This window comes from Scylla paramamosain, chromosome 19 (genome assembly GCF_035594125.1).
Source record: "Scylla paramamosain isolate STU-SP2022 chromosome 19, ASM3559412v1, whole genome shotgun sequence".
Classification (NCBI taxonomy): domain Eukaryota; kingdom Metazoa; phylum Arthropoda; class Malacostraca; order Decapoda; family Portunidae; genus Scylla; species Scylla paramamosain.
Genome location: NC_087169.1, coordinates 9,349,008 through 9,370,255, shown reverse-complemented (window position 1 = coordinate 9,370,255; position 21,248 = coordinate 9,349,008). Strand labels below are relative to the sequence as shown.

Below are 21,248 nucleotides of genomic sequence, written 5' to 3'. Positions count from 1 at the left end.
ACTTTTTTTCAATTTCTTTCTTTGTACCCTTGTATTCTGTGTGTCTAAATTTATAAAACATTCTTTGTCCACATTTCCCATACCATTTATCATTCTATAGATGTTTATTAAATCTCCTCTTTCTCTCTCCTATTTTCAAGAGTAGGAATTTCCAACATTCTTAATCTCTCTTCATATTTTGACTTACTCAACTCTGGAACCATCTTAGTGACTGCTCTATATACTCCTTCTAATTTTACAATATTCCTCTTTATATCAGGAAACCACACCACTGCCGCATATTCCAATTTTGGTCTTATCATTGAAATCAACAAGTTTTTTTTATATTTCTTAATCTAAATATGAGAATGACATTATTATTTTTTTTAACAAATTCATCATCTCTCCAGTAATTTTATCATTGTGTCTGCCTGGAGTCAAATTTTCAGTAACTGTTACTCCCAAATCCACTTCCTCTTGATTTCAGTAACTTCACATCATCCATCTCATAATGATATTGTATTCTTTTCTTACTCTTACCAAACTCCATTACTTTACATTTACTTACATTGAATTCCATTTGCCAAGATTTGCTCCATCTATTTATCTTATTTAAATCATCTTGCGGTACCATACAGCCATTTACATTTTCTACCCTTCTCATCAGCTTAGCATTATCTGCAAATAAGTTCATATAACTGTCTATTTCTTCATTTATTTCATTCACATATATTACAAACATTATCGGTCCCATGACTGACCCCTGTGGGACACCACTAGTTACTTTCAGCCAAGATGAATTCTGGTCTTGTATTACTGTTCTCATCTCCCTATCATCCATATAATCCTCCATCCACTCCAACAGTCTTCTTCCAATTTTTCCATAATTTTTTTTATCTTCTATAGCAATCTTTGGTGTGATACTGTCAAACACTTTCTTCAAGTTTAAGTAGACACCATCCACCCATCTGTCTCTCTCCTGCACAATATTGACTACCCTTGAATAAAGGGACAATAAGTTCATGGAGCATGATCTTCCCCTCCTAAATCCACATTGACACTTTACCAAAACTTTATCTCTTCCCAAGTGTTCCATCCATCTTTCCTTTATTATTCTTTCACTTAGTTTTCCTACAACACTAGTCAAAGACACTGGTCTTTAGTTTAGTAGGTTTTCTTTATTTCCTCCTTTGAATACTGGTGTAATATTTGCTCTCTTCCAATCTTTTGGTACTCTTCTCTGTGATAGTGATGTCACCATAAGACTGAATTTTATCAGCCAGTTGTTCTGTACATTCCTTCAATATTCAAAGACTGAATTTTATCAGCCAGTTGTTCTGTACATTCCTTCAATATTCAGTTTGATACTCCATCTGGACCAGTTGCTTTATTTACATCAAGTTCTTCCATCATCTTAAGTATTTCCTCACAACTGACTGGGACTGTACTTAGTATATTCCTCACCAACTTATCCCTTCCAGCATCAAACTCCACTTCCATAGTAAATACTGATCCGAAACTATTGTTCACAACCTTCGCCATGTCCTGTGCATCCTCATAGATTTTTCCTTCAACTTTCAATCTTGATACACCTTCCTTCTTCTTCATCTTCCTATTAATATGTCCAAAGAACAGTTTGGGTTCATTTATACACATCTATTATATCGCTTTCGTAGTTTCTTCTCTCCATTCTTATCATCTCAACATACTTATTTCTAGCATCAATAGATTCCTCCCATCTGCTCTCAGTTTACCTCTTCTTCCATCTATTCTAAGCATTTATCTTACAATTTCTAGCCTCTTTGCATTTTGTATTGAACCATTCTTTACCCTTTCTACATCTTGCTCCTCCTCTAGGTACAAATTTCTCCACAGCAGAATTATATATCCCTATAAATTTATCCCATTTTCCCAAACATTTGTATCTTCAGTCTTTGCATTCCATGGAAACAAAATACTTTCTTAATTTTTAAAAGTCAGCTTTACTATATTTAAATCTTTTCATCTTATAATTTTCATCAATGATTACATTTTCATTTTTCATTTAAATTCCATCAACGCATAATCACTTTTACCTAGAGGGCTATCATAGTATATGGTTTCAATAATTTTTATGTCCTTGGTAAACACTAAATCAAGTCTTGATGGTTTATCTCTTCCACTAAATCTGGTATCACAATCAACCCATTGAGTCATTAAGTTTTCCACTGCCCAGTTTAACAGTCTATTACTCCATGAGTTTTCACTTCCAGTAGTTGTCAATGTCTTCCAATTTATCTCCTTACAATTAATATCACCAACAATAACTATATCACTACTTTCCATCACTGTCTTTTCAAGACCTTTTAACACATCTACCAGCATCTCTTCATGCTCTTCTTTTTGCCAATCATTGGTCATAGGTGGCACATACACTCCTACATAATTCATTATCCTTCCATTTCCACTTCTAATCATCAGTTGTAGAATTTCAGACTTGTCTTCACTTTTCATTACCCTCTTCACTTTAACACACTTTTTAGTCAGAATGATCACTCCCCCTCCTCCCTTGTCACTTTTATTTTTTATCCATAAATAATATTTATCATCACCAATGTGTCCAAAGAAAGTTCCCCATTCATTTTTCTATTTTGTCTCACATAGTACAGCAACATCCAGTGTGGTTCTGTTTAATAACTCATTTAATTCCATCTTTGTTGACATTAATCCATTTACATTAGTATAATATACTTTAATTACTGTTTCATGTACTATTTCTTTATTCTCATATCTCTTACTCTCCAGAAAAAAAACTTCTCCTCTGTTCATTGTTTGTTTTTTTTGTTTAGCCTCATTTACCAGCTCCTTTTGCTTCAACCTTTCAATCTCATCCATATCCATTTTTATCCATACATTCTTATATTCTTCATCTCCAGACAACCTTCAAGACTCATTAATTACCTCTTCTGCTTTTAGCTGTGATGCTAATCTTATATTTATGGATCTCATTTTTTCTTCTTCATATTTTCCAGTTCTATGGAACTCATCCACTTGCTTTACTACTTGACTGTCTTCACCCATCACTTTCTTCAGTAACTTATTCAACAGGTTCTTTTCCCTTTTCTCTCTTTAAATTCTGCTTAATATTTTCTCTTCCTTTATGCCAAATACAGTTACTTGTTTATATTTTTCTACAGTGTGTGTCACTAATTTTTTATCTTCTTTAATAACATTTACCACTTTCTGTCTCAGGTTTTGTTTCTCATTTTCTTGTTGTTCTATTATTTTCTTTAGTGATTCTTCTTCAAATTTACATTCATTTAATCATTTATTTTGCCTCATTTCCACATCCTTTACACTTGCCTTCATTTCCTCATTTCTTTTCTGAATAGTTTCTACTTTTTCCTTTATTTGTTTCTTTAACAGTCATTTTCCACCTTTAACTTCTCATTTTTATTTTCCATTTCAATCAGCTTTGCTATAATAGTCGCCAACTCCTTACCTGTCTCCTGGTGTGCCTCCAATGTCTTTATTTTCTCCAATATCTTGTCCATCATTTCTTCCATATGGAAAATTTTTCTACACTGCCATCTATAATTTAGTTCTCTTTCTTCTTCAGTAAAATCTTCAAATGAACCTCTTTCTCTTGCAGTGCTGCCTTCCACCATGCTTGTCCAAAATGTAAACAAACCAAACCAAACTTTCCTAGAGACAGGATAACTATACTCATGTACTGTTTACCCCCTCCCTATTTACCACCTAGGTATTGCTGTGTCTTCATAACATATCTTGTTCCACCATGAGCGATTTGTGTTATTCCTTTCTTCTATATGCAGAGCACTAGAAAACACGTCCTGTCAGCTCCACCGCTGCCATGTCTGTGTGTGGGGGGGCTCTCAAATTTTTGTTTTTTAAACTCTCTCTCTCTCTCTCTCTCTCTCTCTCTCTCTCTCTCTCTCTCTCTCTCTCTCTCTCTCTCTCTCTCTCTCTCTCTCTCTCTCTCTCTCTCTCTCTCTCTCTCTCTCTCTCTCTCTCTCTCTCTCTCTCTCTCTCTCTCTCATAATCTGTGGATCTTATCTGAGTTGCAAAAGGTTATATGTGGATACAGTGTCCTTAGTTAGTGACTTACAGGTATCCCTGCTAACAGATGAACAGTCACAAGAGTCAGCAACAGAAGGAGGGATGTGGTGCAGAGGCTACAGTTATAGAAGAGAGAGTGAAAAAGTGGAGTGCTCCTTTCCCTTGCTCCACCTCTTTGTCGGTCTCCTGCACATCTGAACTAGAGGTGAGTTATTTTGTTACAATGATTATGTGTGCATTAACTGGGTAGTAAAAACCAGGTGAGATGTGTAGAAAACTTGACATTGGTATAGTACTGATCCCTTCTTTTGATAAGAGCACCCATCACTGTAGATATCGCAGCATGTAGCTCAGGGGGCAAGACCACAAGGGAGCGAGAACCAGGAAAGATTTGTAGCAAACTTGACTCTGGTTTAGAGATACAACACTTGTTCTTTGAGATTCTAATGTTATAGCAATGAACACAACATGTGGTTACTTATTTCAGCAATATGCATTTGCCATCATGCCTCAAACACGCCACACAATCACACAGACACACATCAGCACAGCCCAACGTGGCACCCAGGCACACACTCATATCCATAATTAATTAATTAATTAAGTTCCTACTTCTGTATTTCCTTCTTTTTATGACTTGAACTCTTTCAAGAGGGAGGTTTCAAGACATGTATCCTCCATCATTTGATTTTTTGTGTTCAGCAATCTTTTTTTTTGGGAACTGGCACCCAAGTGGGTTGTTTTCTCCAAATATTTTTGTGGCCTTTGGCCAGTGGCCTTCATACATGGAGGAAAAAAAAAGCTGATAGGCTTCACTTTGTGCCATGCTGAATTACTAACACACAAAGAAAAATAAATAAATAAAAATCTACCACAGGCCCTATATATAGTTATTTAAATTGTTTTTCCACTTATATGGATAGTTTCACTTCCTGATGTTGAATTCCACTGGATGTTTTTCTGACCATTCACATTCCATATAAGTCTTGCTATATATTTGTATTTTGCTCTGACAGGATTAGGTATCCTACTTTGGTATTGTTTGCAAATTTGTTGATGTAGCTACTTATTGCAGAATCTAAATTGTTGATGTAGATCATGAAAAGTGAAGGACCTAAAATAGACTCCTTGTGAATCCCAGCGATGGTTCTACCCCAGTTTAATTCTATTTTGATTTAAATCTATTTATTTGTATCCTTTCCTTCCTATGACTGAATCATGCTTTCATTCAGTAACACACATTATCATTTGTTCTTTGAGGTTCAGTCATGCTTATTAATCTATGATGGGAAACTATTAAAAGCTTTGCAGAAAACAAGATGCCTGATATTATACTTAAGTCATATGCAGTCTCAAATACCCTCTTATAAAAAGGCCAGAAGGTTTGCCACAAGACTTATCCTTTGAGAAACCATGAAAGAAGCCAGTGATTATTTCATGCCTACCTGGCTGTTCATGTATTCTTTTAGATGTAATAGACTCCGGCATTATGCCTGTAACTGATGGTAGACTAAATTGAGATTTCTTTTCTATCCCTTTTTTCAAATATTGGGAGTTACATTGGCATGTCTTCATACAAAGTAGGTTCTACACCCAACATCTGTTGGGTGTAGTGCCTACTTTGGGTGTTAAATTATTTTGTTTTTTAGATAAACTGTGGAAGCTGTTTGACTGTTTTACTCACCCAGTTGCTTCCCAGCTAACACATAATCACAGAAAACATCTCTAAATACAAATAAATGATAACTTAGCTGTGGTTCTCGTGGCTGGGAATTATGGTGACAGCCAGGGGTGAGTTGGCTGCTGGTGTTTCAAGCCAGCTGGACTGGCTGTGCTTTGTAGCTGATTGTTTTGACTTCTAAGTTTTTGTTAACTTAGTGAATTTAACTAAAGGAAAATGGGGAGTAGCGAGAATGCATGTTAATATGATTGTTCTGTTGGTGGTGGCTGGTAACAGGCTATTGGCTACCAAGTGGGCCAAGCAGGGAGCTTTGCTGTCTCCTTGCCACGTCAAAATAACAAAAGCTATGAGCAACCTGCTTACTCTACTTCCTATTTTATTTACTTTAACAAACTAATAGTTTGTACTAGATTAACCTTAATTACACCTTAAGGTTCATAAGTTTATTGTCACAGTGTCTACAAGGAGGAGGAGGCAATAGGCATATGCCAAAATGATAATTACTCCCAGTGAGGTCCAAAGCACTGGATCAGGGGGTGCTGTGAACTTATCATTAAACCCAGCTGTGACCTCACTGAACATTTCCCTTTGTGTCTCACAACACAAGGGGGCAGTCACAGCCTGCCCTCTAAAGACAACTCTCTTCCTCCACACAAAATTACAAGCACCTAATAACACACACACCCTTCACTCAAAATTTCAAAATTCATGGTGATTCCTACACCAGCCTCGGAGTCCCCATTTCGGGAGCGGGCCACAAGTGTCCCCAGGGCGGACTGCCCTAATGACGATGACCCTAAGTGTCTTGACAGCCCCCCTCAACTTTTTCTTCATTAACTTCTGCAACATTTGTGGTCTAAGATCTGATTTTTAATTTATAGAACACCACCTCTCCTCTTCTAAACCTCATCTTCTTTTCCTCACTGAAACTCAGGTGTCTGAGGCAACTGACAGTAGCTCCTTTTCTGTTCCCTCCCACTTTATCCTCATTTTTTATCCAAAGCTGGATGTCGTGTTTATGTGCGCAACGATTTAACCTGCTCTCGTGCCCATGCTCTTGAATCTTTTGAGTTTTCCACGATCTGGCTACGACTACAGAGTCACTCTCAAACTAAATTTATCTGTGCTGATATCTCTCACCTAACTCCTCTGACTATAAGAAATTCTTTGACTACTTAATTTCCAAAGTGGAGCACATTTTGTCTCTCTTCCCCTTTGCAGAGATCTCCATTCTTGGAGACTTCAATGTTCACCACCAGCTTTGGCTTTCCTCTCCCTTCACTGACCATCCTGGTGAACTAGTTTTCAACTTTGCCATCCTCCATGACCTAGAGCAATTGGTGCAGCACCTTACTCGTATTCCTGACTGTCTTGGAGATACACTCAACATTCTTGATCTTTTCCTGACCTCTAATCCTTCTGCTTATGCTGTCACCCTCTCTTCTCTATTAGGCTCCTCCAACCACAATCTCATATCTATATCTTGTTCTATCACTCCAATCCCTCCTAAGGATCCCCCTAAATGAAGGTGCCTCTGGCATTTTGCCTCTGCTAGGTTGGGGGGACCTTAGGAGGTATTTTGCTGATTTTCCTTGGAATGACTACTGCTTCCATGTCAGAGACCTGTCTTTGTGTGCTGAGTACATAACACAGGTGATAGTGTCTGGCATGGAGGCATACATTCCTCTTTTTCTCAACCTAAACCTTCCAAACCTTCGTTTAACACACCTTGTTCTTGTGCTATACATGATAGTGAGGTGGCCCACAAGAGGTACTTAAGCCTTCCATCACCAGAATCTCATGCACTTTATATTTCTACCTGGAACCATGCTAAGTCTGTTCTCCAACTAACCAAAAACTCCTTCATTAACAGAGGTGTCAAAATCTTTCAAGATAAAAATAATAATAATAATAAACGGTTTATTATTTAGGCAGTTGACAAACTGAAAATGTACATAGGGGATGGGGAAAAACTTAACATTAATCCTAAAGGTAAGTCTAATTTAGGAAGGAAATACTATTGATTGATGGCTCGCACCATGGTGGGAATCGCACTGAGTCTGTACCGGTCCGTGCGCGGCGCCTTCAGGGGCGTTATTTTGTTGTGGTGTCTGGTGGCACGGACAGGGCGAGGCGCGTCGGGCGGCAGCATGTTTCTGAGACGCGGATGATGCATTAGTCCCCTCCCAAACTTCTCCAGAGCCTCTCGGTGCCTGGTGGATATTCTGGACAGACTCAGGGTGGTCAGGGCTTCTTCATAGGTGGTGTATGCAGGGCCAAGGATGACCCTGCACGCCCTTTTCTGCACACTCTCTGATCTAACTCTCCTTGTGATTTCTGGCATCTAGCCAAAAATATCTCCAATAACTTTGCTTCTTTTTCTTTCCCTCCTTTATTTCAACCAGATGGCACTGCTGCTGTCACATCTATTTCTAAAGTTGAACTCTTTGCTCAAACTTTTGCTAAAACTCTACCTTGGACGATTCTGGGCTTTTTCCTCTCTCTCCTCCATCCTCTGACTACTTCATACTACCTATTAAAATTCTTCGTAATGATGTTTTCCGTGCCCTTGCTGAGCTAAACCCTCGGAAGGCATATGGACCTGATGGGGTCCCTCCTTTTGTTCTCCGAGACTGTGCCTCCATGCTTGCACCTTGCCTAGTCAAACTCTTTTAGTTCTGTCTGTGAACATCTACCTTTCCTTCTTGCTAGAAGTTTGCTTACATTCAGCCTGTTCCTAAAAAGGGTGACTGTTCTAATCCCTGAAACTACCACCCTGTTGCTTTAATTTCCTGCCTATCTAAAGTTTTTGAATATATCCCCAACAGGAAGATTTTTAAACATCTATCACTTCACAACCTTCTGTCTGATCGCCAGTATGGGTTCCATCAAGGCCGCTCTACTGGTGATCTGGCTTTCCTTTCTGAGTCTTGGTCATCCTCTTTTAGGGATTTTGGTGAAACTTTTGCTCTTGCCTTGGACATATCAAGAGCTTTTTATAGTCTGGCAGAAAGCTTTGATTTCCAAACTACTCTCCTACAGGTTCTATCCTTCTGTCTGTAACTTCATCTCAAGTTTCCTTTCTAACCGTTCTATTGCTGCTGTGGTAGACGGTCACTGTTCTTCTCCAAAATCTATTAACAGTGGTGTTCCTCAGGGTTCTGTCCTGTCACCCACTCTCTTCTTATTATTCATCAGTATCCACTCCTATACTGATGATACCACCCTGCACTTTTCCACTTCTTTTCATAGATGTCCAAGCCTTCAGGAAGTAAACATTTCACGCAGGGAAGCCACAGAACGCCTGACTTCTGATCTTTCTAAAATTTCTGATTGGGGCAGAGTAAACTTGGTATTGTTCAATGCCTCAAAAACTCAATTCCTCCATCTATCAACTCAACACAACCTTCCAGACAGCTATCCCCTCTTCTTCAATGACACTCAACTGTCCCCCTCTTCCACACTGAACATCCTCAGTCTGTCCTTTACTTGATGATACCACCCTGCACTTTTCCACTTCTTTTCATAGACGTCCAACCCTTCAGGAAGTAAGCATTTCATGCAGGGAAGCCACAGAATGCCTGACTTCTGATCTTTCTAAAATTTCTGATTGGGGCAGGGCAAACTTGGTATTGTTCAGTGCCTCAAAAACTCAATTCCTCCATCTATCATCTCGACACAACCTTCCAGACAACTATTCCCTCTTCTTCATTGACACTCAACTGTCCCCCTCTTTTACATTGAACATCCTCAGTCTGTCCTTTACTTATAATCTGAACTGGAAACTTCACATCTCATCTCTAGCTAAAACAGCTTCTATGAAGTTAGGGCTTCTGAGATGTCTCCACCAGTTTTTCTTACCTCCCCAGCTGCTAACTTTGTACAAGGGCCTTATCCGTCCATTTATGGAGTATGCTTCACATATTTGGGGGGGGGTTCCACTCATACCGCTCTCCTAGACAGGGTGGAATCAAAAGCTTTTCGTCTCATTAACTCTTCTCCTTTAACTGTCTTCAGCCTCTCTCTCATTGCTGCGTTGTTGCATCTCTAGCTGTCTTCTACTGCTATCTTCATGCTAACTGCTGTTCTGATCTTGCTAATTGCATGCCTTCCCTCCTCCTGCGGCCTCGCTGCACAAGACTTTCTTTTTCCATCCCTATTCTGTCTATCTCTCTAATGCAAGAATTAATCAGTATTCTCAATCATTCAAACCTTTCTCTGGTAAACTCTGGAACTCCCTGCCTGCTTCTGTATTTCACCTTCCTTGATCTTTCTTAAGAGGGATGTTTCAAGACACTTAACCTTCAATTTTTGACTACTGCTTTGGACCCTTTTCTGGGACTGGGCTTTTTTATTTATTGGATTTTTGTTGCCCCTGGCTGGTATCACTCCTACAAAAAAAAAAGAAAATTATATATATATATATATATATATATATATATATATATATATATATATATATATATATATATATATATATATATATATATATATATATATATATATATATATATATATATATATTCATCAATTTTTGACCACTGCTTTGACCCTTTTATGGGACTGGCATTTCAGTGGGCATTTTTTTTTATTAGATTTTTGTTGCCCTTGGCCAGTGCCCTTCCTACATAAAAAAAAAAAAAAAATAATATATATATATATATATATATATATATATATATATATATATATATATATATATATATATATATATATATATATATATATATATATATATATATTATGAGGAGGAGGCAGTAGACACCTGCCAAAACGATAATTACTCCCAGTGAGGTCTAAAGCACTGTTCAGGGGGTGCTGTGAACTTATCATTAAACCCAGCTGTGACCTCATTAAACCCCCTTTGTGTCTCACAACACAAGGGGGTAGTCACAGCCTGCCCTCTAAAGACAACTCTCTTCCTCCACACAAAACTACAAGCACCTAATAACACACACACCCTTCACTCAAAAAATTTAAAATCATGGCGACTCCTACACCAGCCTCTGAGTCCCCATCTGGGGAGGGGACCATAAATGTCCCCAGGTCGGACTGCCTTTCCGTCGACGACCCTAAGTGTCTTGACACCCCCCTCAACTTTTTCTTCATTAACTTCTGCAACATTCGTGGTCTAAGATCTAATTTTCAATCTGTAGAACACCACCTCTCCTCTTCTAAACCTCATCTTCTTTTCCTCACTGAAACTCAGGTGTCTGAGGCAACTGACAGTAGCCCCTTTTCTGTTCCCTCCTACTTTCTCTATCCTCATTTTCGATCCAAAGCTGGATGCTGCGTTTATGTGCGCAATGACTTAACCTGCTCTCGTGCCCACGCTCTTGAATCTTCCGAGTTTTCCACCATCTGGCTACGACTACAGAGTCATTCTCATACTAAATTTATCTGTGCTGTATACCTCTCTCCTAACTCCTCTGACTATAAGAAATTCTTTGACTACTTAACTTCCAAAGTGGAGCACATTCTGACTCTCTTCCCTTTTGCAGAGATCTCCATTCTTGGAGACTTCAATGTTCACCACCAGCTTTGGCTTTCCTCTCCCTTCACTGACCATCCTGGTGAACTAGCCTACAACTTTGCTATCCTCCATGACCTAGAGCAATTGGTGCAACACCCTACTCGTATTCCTGACCGTCTTGGAGATACGCCCAACATTCTTGACCTTTTCCTGACCTCTAATCCTTCTGCTTATGCTGTCACCCTTTCTTCTCCGTTGGGCTCCTCCGATCACAATCTCATATCTTTATCTTGTCCTATCACTCCAATCCCTCCTCAGGATCCCCCTAAGCGAAGGTGCCTCTGGCGTTTTGCCTTTGCTAGTTGGGGGGGACCTTAGGAGGTATTTTGCTGATTTTCTTTGGAATGACTACTGCTTCCGTGTCACAGACCCGTCTTTGTGTGCTGAGCGCATAACAGAGGTGATAGTGTCTGGCATGGAGGCATACATTCCTCACTCTTTTTCTCGTCCTAAACCTTCTTTCCCTCCTCTTCTTCTTTCCCTCCTCTACTTGAACCAGATGGCACCACTGCTATCACATCTATTTCTAAAGCTGAACTCTTTGCTCAAACCTTTGCTAAAAACTCTACCTTGGACGATTCTGGGCTTGTTCCTCCCTCTCCTCCACCCTCTGACTACTTCATGCTACGTATTAAAATTCTTCATAATGATGTTTTCCATGCCCTCGCTGGTCTAAACCCTCGGAAGGCTTATGGACCTGATGGGGTCCCTCCTATTGTTCTCCGAAACTGTGCCTCCGTGCTTGCTCCTTGCCTAGTCAAACTCTTTCAGCTCTGTCTGTCAACATCTACCTTTCCTTCTTGCTGGAAGTTTGCCTACATTCAACCTGTTCCTAAAAAGGGTGACCTCTCTAATTCCTCAAACTACCGTCCTATTGCTTTAATTTCCTGCTTATCTAAAGTTTTTGAATCTATCCTCAACAGGAAGATTCTTAAACATCTATCACTTCACAACCTTCTATCTGATCGCCAGTATGGGTTCTGTCAAGGCCGCTCTACTGGTGATCTTCTGGCTTTCCTTACTGAGTCTTGGTCATCCTCTTTTAGAGACTTTGGTGAAACTTTTGCTGTTGCCTTGGACATATCAAAAGCCTTTGATAGAGTCTGGCACAAAGCTTTGATTTCAAAACTACCCTCCTACGGTTTCTATCCTTCTCTCTGTAACTTCATCTCAAGTTTCCTTTCTGACCGTTCTATTGCTGCTGTGGTAGACGGTCACTGTTCTTCTCCTAAATCTATTAACAGTGGTGTTCCTCAGGGTTCTGTCCTGTCACCCACTCTCTTCTTATTATTCATTAATGATCTTCTAAACCAAACTTCTTGTCCTATCCACTCCTATGCTGATGATACCACCCTGCACTTTTCCACGTCTTTTCATAGATGTCCAACCCTTCAGGAGGTAAACATATCATGCAGGGAAGCCACAGAACGCCTGACTTCTGATCTTTCTAAAATTTCTGATTGGGGCAGAGCAAACTTGGTATTGTTCAATGCCTCAAAAACTCAATTCCTCCATCTATCAACTCGACACAATCTTCCAGACAACTATCCCCTCTTTTTCAATGACACTCAACTGTCCCCCTCTTCTACACTGAACATCCTCGGTCTGTCCTTTACTTATAATCTGAACTGGAAACTTCACATCTCATCTCTAGCTAAAACAGCTTCTATGAAGTTAGGTGTTCTGAGACGTCTCCGCCAGTTTTTCTCACCCCCCCAGCTGCTAACTCTGTACAAGGGCCTTATCCGTCCATGTATGGAGTATGCTTCACATGTCTGGGGGGGTTCCACTCATACTGCTCTTCTAGACAGGGTGGAATCAAAAGCTTTTCGTCTCATCAACTCCTCTCCTCTAACTGACTGTCTTCAGCCCCTCTCTCACCGCCGCAATGTTGCATATCTAGCTGTCTTCTACCGCTATTTTCATGCCAACTGCTCTTCTGATCTTGCTAACTGCATGCCTCCCCTCCTTCCGCGGCCTCGCTGCACAAGACTTTCTTCTTTCTCTCACCCCTATTCTGTCCACCTCTCTAACGCAAGAGTTAACCTGTATTCTCAATCATTCATCCCTTTCTCTGGTAAACTCTGGAACTCCCTGCCTTCTTCTGTATTTCCACCTTCCTATGACTTGAATTCCTTCAAGAGGGAGGTTTCAAGACACTTATCCACCAATTTTTGACCACTGCTTTGACCCTTTTATGGGACTGGCATTTCAGTGGGCATTTTTTTTTATTAGATTTTTGTTGCCCTTGGCCAGTATCCTTCCTACATAAAAAAAAAAAAAAAAAAAAAAAAAAAAATATATATATATATATATATATATATATATATATATATATATATATATATATATATATATATATATATATATATATATATAAACATTTACAATATTATAGACAGGTGTGTACATGTTGTAGACAACAAAGCGGATCTGATACCTGATGGTATATGTGTCCTTCGATCCTTTTATTCATTTAGAATTTAAGGTTTTGAATAAAGGTGGGTAGTGCTCCCACAGACCAATTTAAGGAAAGTAATAATTATCTGTAAGTGCATAAATAATATCACTCCTACGGTGATGACAATGATGATAATAATAATAGTAATAATAATAATAGTAATAATAATGATAATAATAATAATAATAATAATAATAATAATTATTATTATTATTATTGTTATTATAATTATAATAATAATAATAATAATAATAATAATAATTATAATGGTGATAATAATAATAATAGTAATAATAATAATAATAATAATAATAATAGTAATAATAATAATAATGATAATAATAATAGTAATTAGAGTAATAATAAAACTACTACTACTACTACTACTATTAATAATAATAATAATAATAATAATAATATTAGTTATAATAATAATAATAATAATGTGCTGATTCCTTGATCACTTATTTAAAAAAATAAAAATAAATATTCACTTATTCAAGAAATAAAAACTAAGGAATTAAAGTGTGTATTTATATCACTTCCTGATGTAATTTGAAGAGTGAAGTATTTCCAACAGTTGACCAAATAGGAAAAAAAAAATGTTACTGGCATAAGTGAAAAAGTTTATGAAAAAAAACTACTCAACACTCTCAAGATCACAGAATAAATAATAAGTAAATAAATGAAAATAAAAATAAAAATAAATAAATAAAAAAAAAGTAAAAAAAAAAAACTGTGGAAGATCACTATATGTTGAAATCTCCCTTTGGATTTACACCTATCTAACAAAATAAGCAACTAAACACTATGGATCCCAGAGTGCGCATCTGTTTCGTTGTGAAGGGTGGATGTCTGCTTAGTAGCTGTAGGCAGTTTGGGGTTCTAGGTGAATGGTGGGCTGGCCACATGACCATGTGGACTGGTTAGTAGTGAAGATGCAGCAGGAGTAGAGATGATGGTGTTGTGGTCTGCAGGCAGCCCTGGTGGTCCCTCACAGCCTTGTGGTATCCATGTGGCAACACCTCGCAATCCCCGGGGTGACCTTGGTTGAACTTGTCCCGCTGCCTTGTCCACATGGTCCTTCTTTGATGCACCTACTGGAATCTCGAGTGTCACCTCTCTGTTGGTTGCTTCTCAGGGGGGGATGTAGTCACCACCATCACCACTACTCACTCTTCCTGCCTTCTCCAGGATGCCTGGTGTGAGGTTCTTGGAGAAATCAGGGTCCACATCTTGGCTGGTTGCAGGTCAGAGGCAGAGAGAGAGAGAGAGAGAGAGAGAGAGAGAGAGAGAGAGAGAGAGCAAAGGTGATGGTGTGAGTATCCAGCTAGGGCTTGATATCGCTCTGTGCCTAGCTTGGCAGCTGGTGATTGGCCATAATGTGCTTCTGCACTAGTTAGTCTTTCTAGGATCTCTATTTCCCTACTTGCTCTTCCTAAATCTAATTCATATCCTCCTCTGTCTGAGTTTGGCATCATTATTGCATAATATATTTCAGGTAGTTTTCTGGCCTGTCTGATTGAATGACCTGTAGTGCTCACTTTTCAATACAAGGAGGTGAGTTGGGCGCCTGTGAGTGATTTTTAGGGAGAATTCGTATAAGGTACCACTTTTATATATATATATATATATATATATATATATATATATATATATATATATATATATATATATATATATATATATATATATATATATATATATATATATATATATATATATATATATATATATATATATATATATATATATATATATATATATATATATATATATATATATATATATATATATATATATATATATATATATATATATGAACTGCAATACATGGCTCATCCCTTACTAAGTCTAAAAATTGCATGCAGCCTACTGACCTTTACATTAGACAAAAAATTCCTAATGGTCATATACAAGAGACAAACAAAAGAAATGCATACAAAAAAACCACGAGGATTGGATTGGTGTCCATTTTTAATTCACAACTATCCTTGGATTTTTTTCAATCTTCTCCCTCTCCCAGTAGGTTTCTTGGCATTTCTCTGTCACTGCTTAGCACTGGCATACTTATGAGTCGTTTTGGAACCTAAGCCTCAGAGTGGTTCAGGTCCTTTCCCTCGCTGGTCCTGGCCATGCAATGGTAAGATGGGGGCATGGCAAGCACTGTATTCTATCCTCTGGGTTGATTGTGTATCGCTCCCTTTTATTATTTCTGTGTTTCTTTGAGTCTCCCCAATAATTGTTTTCTTTTGTAGCTTGCGGTGAAGAGAAGGATAATAGCGGTAATTAAAGGTTTAGTGATTATATGAAAAAGTATATTTATAAGGCGTGTATTCGTGGGAGTGATTTAGAAGTCTTGAAACATTTGTTATAAATAGTCTTTACTTATTTCAACTGTGGTTTTCTCTAATCAGTGGTAATACGAATAATAGGATTACATCATGTTGCGTCATCCTACCAGTAACTCATAAGGTGTCATTCCCTAGCTTATAAAATATGTTAGTAATTTAGAATTCAATTATTAACTTCAACTAATGTCCAGCCTATATGCTCACCTTGCTAGCCAATTATTCCTGCATTTTTATTTAAACTCACGGTTCAGTAAAATTATTTGTGAAAGAAGAGAGAGAGAGAACTAGCTAAGGTTCCAATAACTTCAGAGGCCTGGGGGTGGGTGTTGAGGGGGAGAGCACAGAATGGCGTCTCCCTTCCCTCTGGCAACAGATAAAATAGCCGGTGTTGGTCCCACGTGGAGACAGGCCACAGAGTCTTGGGAAAGTGTTAGCCATGTAATGTTTCTTTAGTCAAATATAGTCTACTGTGAATGTGTTGTGAGCAATATTATTGCCGTAGAGAAGTGATGGATGAAGGCTGTGACGCTATTTAGGGATATAACGGTGCCCAGAATCAATGGTACTCTTGAGGAGTTATAAAAGTAATTATTTTCTTGTGTATTCGTAGTGTTAAGTAACGGAGTATAAGTGTATATGCCATACCAGAATTTCAAGTGCCTTTTTTTTTTTTTTTTTCTCTCTCTAGATTAACCACTCGATAAAGTGTCATAGTGGGTCAGTCAACCCAAAGAATCCCATCAGTATTATTCATTTAATTATTTTTTGCTATTTTTATATTTTTCGTTCCTCATAATAAAGCCACACTGTAGGTACTGTGTGATAATTAACCTCTCCCTACCCTCTGGCCATGACGATGAAGGCGAGAACCATTACCAATCAAAAATGTTTTTTTTTTTCTTGTGTGTGTGCGTGCTTCACCTCTTCTCTCTTCCTCTTCTTTTTTCTTCTTCACCGTGAAGATCTTTGCCTCGTCTCATTAGAGCTCTGATCGGACCGGTGAGGAGGAGGGAGGAGGGGGGAACCGGAGGGGGGGTGGCATTACACTGGTGGCATAGCGGTGGGATTCGCTGTAGTCTTGGCCAGTCGTATTGGGAGAGACAGAGTACTGACAGTTGGGTAACATTGGGTCAAGTAATGTTCAAAGTGGCTGTTGTAGGTCATAGCCAGGTACCACGTAGGTTTGATGTGGAAGTGGAGAATTCAGAAGTAAGGATATATCGTGCAGGAGGAGCAAGAGCTAGGAATTTCTTTAATGACGAGAGATTGAATCACGTCTTGGCATGGAGACATGACCTCACTTTCCTCTGGTTAGGAAGCAACGACATCAATCCTAATACACAGCCTCGTGAATTAACAGATACAATTCTGAACATTGGCAAAGAAATTGAACGAAATTGCGGTTCGAAGGTTATTTTGGTAGAAATAGAAAATAGACAGTATCCATCTAGCAGACCAGTAATTCCGAATGAACGCTATAAAAAGATAAAACGTGCAGTGAATGCCGCTTTGCTTAAAAGTAAACAGTTCTTGTGTATCAATTTTAACAGTTTTGTGTTTACCCTTGGAAGAGATGGAGTACATTTCGAAACCAGTGCCAAGGCTCAAATTCAACAAAAGTTGGCTATGAATATTAGTAAAGCCAAAGCTCGTCTATTTGGCCCTGTACACTAAAGTTCAACATGGATCGCATAGAGTCACTAATAGATATGGAGGAGAATGAAGAATACGGTGGAGTTAGATGGGAAAATCCAGAGCAGGGAGAATCAGAGGTCAATGCCAATCAGAATGATTGATACAATGAAGTTTATGGTGGCTAAACTTGAAAATATGTCAATGAGAATTGATGGATTGGAGGACTCGCTGAGTAGGGCAGTTTCCCCAGAGGGAGGAGGTACTCCAGCCATTCTTTCAAACAGTCAGTTGCAAGTTCAAACCTCACTCCCTAGTCATTCCATGCCATTAGCCCCAGTCATGACAAGTACCCCTGCGAAGTCAACCTCAGAGGTTAGAATCAAGCCGAGTGACATTAAGATCTTAGAGTTGGACGAATTGCAACGTTTAAACTCAGTGGCACGGTTACAGATGTTTTTCGAGTCGGTTGAGCGGTGCGCAAGTAATTCAGACGCTAGACTGGAAGTGGCTAAGTTGCGAGTTGATGGGGACTTGGCGGTTATGATTCACACAGCGCAAAGACAAGGAGAAGTAAAGGTATGGGAGGACTGTAAGACATACCTAACCAAAGAGTTTAGCGTGGACCTGAATTTTGATCAAGCTTGGAGACAGAGTGACTCTTTTCACTATGATTGGCTAGAAAACCCTCAATCCTTTGATCACAAGTTCAAATGTCACTATGCAGCTATCCGAGGGACATTTCATGGTGAAATTCTACCTGATCGAGACAAGCTTCTCAAACGTAAGTTATTGCAGGGATTCCCCAAGAGCAGTAAAGATCTTCTTGAGACGTTCATGGATGACAATATTCCCTTGAACAAATTCCTTGGACATGTAGAAAATGAACGGATCTTGCTAATGCAAAAACATGCGTCAGTCAATTCAGTTCCTAATCATCCTGGGGAGGATACCTCTCGTTCTTGCTCTCGCAGTAACTCGCAGAGTTTAGCCAGCATCCAATCAGATATTTCCTCTCCCCAGTCTGAAAATAATTTGTCAAAAATTGCTGCTAAACTAGATCAGTTGCAACAACAAATAAGTAAGTCATGTGTCTCCAAAGCACCTTCGTCACCTCGCAAATTCTGTGCATTTTGCCAAACTGAAACTCATTCCCTGAGAGATTGTTGGAAGAAACCAGAAAGGGGACACTGTTTCGATTGTAGGAGGTACGGCTGCCGTCGGGGTAATCCCACATGCCCGGGAAAAACCCCACGGACACCTTCAGTTCCCCAGAAAAATGATGGGAGAACAAGTGCCCTTCCCAAGAAATCCCAGTCAGTCCGTAACACACAATTGACAGAAGGAACACCCAACGTATCAGTTGGTGATTCTACTCAATGACTAGGCCGAGAAGATCTATCACCTGTAGTCAACCTCATAGTTAGTGGTAAACTCTGTTCTGCGTTACTCGACACAGGTAGTTGTGTAACCCTAATCCGGCGAAGTACGGTACGTAGGCTGAGTCTTGAAGTAGATAAATCCAGGTGTTTGCCATCATTAACAGCGGTAAATGGAGATCCGTTAAAAGTTCTTGGGATGGTAAAAGTTGAAATTCATGTGGGAGATCAAGAAGTGTGCAAACAGTGGATTTCAGTAGTGCCAGATTCATACCTCCAAAGAGATTTGTTGCTAGGTTGTGATGTTATTCAGCGGTCAAGCTTAACTTGGAATCCGCGGGAGAAGATGATGCTTTGGGGAGGAACCTCATATTCTGTTTCTCATGTCCGTAAGACTCGAGTTTGTGTAGGAAGGGTTTGCCAATCTCTTTCCATGAGCGTTCAATGTGAAGAGAAGAGCCGAGTTCAGCTCAAAGATATGGTTCATCTGAAGCCCCACCAGGGTAAAGTAATTCAAGTTGAGGTTGATGAACACTCGGGATCGAGTCTGTTGGTATATCCTCAATCTCGACATTCTTCTCAAACCTGCCCGTTGTTAGTAGAAGTCAGTGAAACCCAAACCATTCCCGTACTTGTAGACAATTTGTCCAAGGTACATAAGTTCCTAAAGACAGGTACAGTATTGGCCTATTATGAGAAATATTCTGGTCCAGTCGAGGATACATCCTCACAAGTGTGCCACACCCGTATTGAGAATGAGTTGGAACCTCAGAATGATGTGGTAGAAGGAAATGGTACCCGAGCAGAACGTTTGCAGAGACTCATTAATCAACAGAATTGGACTCACCTCGCGAATGATCAACAAAAACAATTGTCCAATGTAGTGTTATCACATTAGAAGCTGTTCATGTTAGAAAAGAAGGACATAGGCACCATCTCGGGTGAACCTGCCCACATTGCCGTGTCCGACCCAAACCCTTGCCAATCTCCTATGTACCATTATCCTGAACATGCTAAGATGTTAGTATCTCAAATGCTAGTGGAGATGGAGGAGAGAGGTGTGATTGAACCTTCGAGTGCAGCATGGCTGTCTCCAATTGTCCTCGTGAACAAACCTGATGGGAGTAAGAGAATGTGTTTGGATTTTAGACAGGTGAACGAACAGCTAGCTGCGGATCTTTACCCATTACCTCGGCTTGAGGATTTGGTCAATGTCGCGGCAGGTCACCAGTACTATGCCGCACTAGATTTAAAGGATGCATACTTCCAGATAGTCTTGGATGAGGAAAGCCGAGATCTAACAACTTTCTCTGATGGAATATCACTGTATCGTTTCCGTCGGTTACCGTTCGGACTGAGTTGCGCACCCGCAATCTTTTCTCGCAAGATGGCCGAAATCTTGATGCCTTTGTTGCGTGAGGGATGGGTCAAAAACTATCTAGACGATATCATTCTATGGGCCGAGAACTTCGACCAGCTAATGGAAAGATTGGGTAGACTGTTTGCCTTGTTAGAGGAGAAAGGTATCAAGCTGAATCTGACTAAGTGCGACTTGGTGAAGCAGGAGGTGAAATTTCTAGGTCACCGAGTTTCTAAGGATGGAAGTACTCCTGATCAGAAAAATCTAGAAGCAATTAGAGAACAAGCTCCACCTAAAAATGTCAAGCAAGTTAGGAGATTTATTGGCGTGTGTGGGTTTTATCGGAAATTTGTACCCAATTTTTCAAAGATAGCCATGCCTCTCACAAATCTCATGAAAGGGGATGTAAAGTTCAGTTGGACGGATGAATGTCAGGTTGCATTCGAGGCTCTCAAAACAAAACTTATGTCAACGCCCATTTTGGCTAGTTATCAACCTGAACTTCCTCTGGTCTTAGTCACAGATGCTAGCGATGAGTGCGTAGGAGCGGTACTGCACCAAGTTCAACCTGATAAAAGTGTCCAACCTCTAGGTTACTATTCTAAGAAGATCAGTAAGTGCGAGCAGAAGTATTCAGTCACTGACAAAGAAGCGTTAGCTGTCGTGTTAGCTTGCCGTCATTTCACCATTACCTTTGGGGAACCAACTTTGAGATTCAAACCGACCACCAACCGCTCACTACTATCTTCCGTAGGCGGACTAAGTCGCCCAGAGTAACTAGGTGGATGCTGGAAATGCACGAGTATCACT

General features: G+C 39.4%; 1 protein-coding gene across 6 annotated transcripts in view; it reads left to right on the top strand.

Moving 5' to 3' along the window:
- The window catches only part of LOC135109616 (uncharacterized), a 375,792-nt gene that overhangs the window by 40,483 nt on the left and 314,061 nt on the right, over positions 1–21,248 (top strand). For all 6 annotated transcript variants that reach the window (XM_064021045.1, XM_064021044.1, XM_064021043.1 and 3 more), the window contains exon 4: positions 4,106–4,243. In XM_064021045.1, coding sequence (XP_063877115.1) covers positions 4,106–4,243 — 138 coding nt within the window. The remainder of the gene's footprint in view (positions 1–4,105; positions 4,244–21,248) is intronic.